Source organism: Zalophus californianus, chromosome 5, assembly GCF_009762305.2.
Source record: "Zalophus californianus isolate mZalCal1 chromosome 5, mZalCal1.pri.v2, whole genome shotgun sequence".
NCBI classification, from domain to species: domain Eukaryota; kingdom Metazoa; phylum Chordata; class Mammalia; order Carnivora; family Otariidae; genus Zalophus; species Zalophus californianus.
In genome coordinates this window covers 7,255,854-7,258,718 of record NC_045599.1, presented here as the reverse complement: position 1 = coordinate 7,258,718, position 2,865 = coordinate 7,255,854, and the positions used below count along the sequence as shown (strand labels likewise).

The 2,865-nt window shown below is 38.5% G+C and overlaps 1 protein-coding gene across 1 annotated transcript; it reads right to left on the bottom strand.

Annotated features, from left to right (window-relative positions):
• Positions 1 to 337: 337 nt before the first annotated feature.
• On the bottom strand, positions 338 to 1,297 carry LOC113929501 (olfactory receptor 2T29-like). Its single transcript, XM_035727739.1, is given in 3 exon segments — positions 338 to 385; positions 387 to 982; positions 985 to 1,297. Coding segments are annotated over 3 exon segments (957 nt in total).
• Positions 1,298 to 2,865: the final 1,568 nt, after the last annotated feature.

The following is a 2,865-nucleotide window of genomic DNA, read 5'->3' as shown; positions in this document are numbered from 1 at the left end:
ATAAGTTTATACCCCATTTGGTATAAATGGGGTATCTCCATCTCTCTCTCATCAGTTGCACACCTTATGATTTTGTTTCTAAATATTTCATTATGTATTTCTTAAGAATATGATTACTCAGAAAAAGATAACACGGCTATAATACAATTGTACAAATATTTTGAATGCAGAAGTATAAAAAGGAATTAATTTCCAGTACAGGGACACAATTCCTTCAAAAGGGACGAATAGGTGACGACAAATCATGTTATAAGAATCTTAAGAAACACATTGGCATAGGATCCTAAAGTTTTCATTTGTAAAGTGAAGAAAAAAAAAACATTAGTACAAATATTCCCTACTTCATAGTTTCCTGTAAGACAGATCCCACATTCAACATTTTTTTTTAGAGCCCTTGTAACATCCTTATTCCTAAGACTATAAATTAAAGGATTTAGAACAGGAGTGAGTATGGTATAAAAGACAGATACAATCATGTCCTTCTTGGGGATGTGGTAGGAGGTGGGGAGCATGCTGTTATAGATTGCAGCCCCATAGAAGAGGATGACCATCATAATGTGGGAAGAACAAGTGGCAAAGGCCTTCTTCCGTCCCTCTGCTGAGTTCATCCTGTGGATGGTGAAGAGGATGAAAGAATAGGAGCTTGAAATGGCTGTCAAAGGGATGAGGAGCATGAGGACACAACACAGGTACATGATTGTCTCATAGAGGGAAGTGTCTGAGAAGGAGAGCTTCATTACAGCAGGGACCTCACAGAAGAAATGGTGGATCTCCTGGGATCTGCAGAAGGGGAAGGTCATGGTAACAGGTGTGAGCATAAATCCATCCACAGATCCCAGAAGCCATGAGGAAGACACCAAGAGGAGACACACCCTATGGTTCATGAGGATAGGATAACGGAGTGGATGGCAGATGGCCACATATCGGTCATAGGCCATGGCAGCTAGAAGGAAAAATTCTGAACCTACTAGTGTCAAATAAACATCTGCATCCCACACTCAGGGGCTGAGATCTCCTTCACACCCATGACCTGGTCCATGAGCATCTTGGGCACAGTGACAGAAATGTACATCACATCCATGAGTGACAACTGGGTGATAAAAAAGTACATGGGGTTATGAAGGTGAGCATCACAGTAGATCAGAAGGATCAGGATGGTGTTTCCAGACAAGGCCATCAGGAAAACCACAAAAATGACCACACAAAGGAGAGCTGGGTACTTGAATTGACTGAAGAGTCCCACTAGGTCAAAATCTGATCGTCCAGTATGGTTGGCCACCCAAGTGGTATTATCCATTGGATTTCATCTGGATCACCAAGGAGAGCTGTGGAGTTAATAGATCACTCCTGGGATACGAGCACCTGATATAAATGTTTAGTGAGCTTGAGTGTGTGAGTGTGTGTGTGTTTGTGTGTGTGTGTGTTTGCATGTTTACATATGGCAACCCAGTGTGCCAATGAGGGGAAGTTCCAAGGACCTGTAAATTTTAGGATTATAAATTACCTATAATTGAACAAACTTACTAGAAATCTAAGAATTCACAGCAGTGGGTCAAAAATATCAGTACTTTAATGGTTCCACTTCTGGGTATACATTTTCCCCAAAAAAACCAAAAACACTATAAGCATGCTTATTTTTATTTTTTTTTTCAAATCTTCAGGGGACCTTCATTTTTTTTTTTAAAGATTTTATTTATTTATTTGAGAGAGAGAGAATGAGAGATAGAGAGCACGAGAGGGAAGAGGGTCAGAGGGAGAAGCAGACTCCCCGCTGAGCAGGGAGCCCGATGCGGGACTCGATCCCGGGACTCCAGGATCATGACCTGAGCCGAAGGCAGTCGCTTAACCAACTGAGCCACCCAGGCGCCCCGGGACCTTCATTTTTTTAAGTTTTTATTTAAATTCTAATTAGTTAATATATGGTGTAATATTAGTTTCAAGTGTAGAATATAGTGATTCAACATTTTCATACAACACCTGGTGCTCATCACAAGTGCACTCTTAATCCCCACAACCTATTTAACCCATCCCCACACCCACCTCCATTCTAGTAACCATCAGTTTATTCTCTATGGTTAAGAGTCTGTTTCTTTTTGTCTCTCTCTCTTCTTTTTTTTCCCCTTTACTCATTTACCTTGTTTCTTAAATTCCACATATGAGTGAAATTATATGATATTTCTCTTTCTCTGATTTATTTTAGTTAACATAATACTCTCTAGCTCCACCCATGTTATTGCAAATGGCAAGATTTCATTTTTATGGCTGAGTAATATTCCATTGTATATTTTTATATGTACCCATATGTTTATTGCAGTGTTATTTACAATAGCCAAGATATGGAAACAACCTAAGTGGATAAGGAAGGAATGGTGTGTGTGTGTGCATATATATGTATTATGTGCACATATATATTATGCCACTGTCATAGTGGATAAGATTCTGCCTCTTTTTACTTGGATAGACCCACAGGGGTGTTATGGTAAATGAAATAAGTCAGACTAAGAAAGTCAAATATTACATAATTTCACCCATATGTGGAATCTAAAAATACAAATGAATAAACAAAAAACAGTACAAGAACCAGAAATATAGAGAAGAAACTGATGGTTACCAGAGGGAAGAGTTGTGGGGTGATAGGTACAATGTGCAGCAGGGAATGGAAGATACGGTCTTTCAGTAATGGAATGAATAAGTCACAGGAATAAAGGACACAGCATAAGGAATATAGTTAATAATATCATAATAGTTTGTATGATGACAGATGGAACCTAAACTTGTAAACATAGCATAACATATAATTTGTTGAATCATGATGTTGTATAACTGAGATTACTGTAACATTGTGTGTCAAATTAATATTGGTAA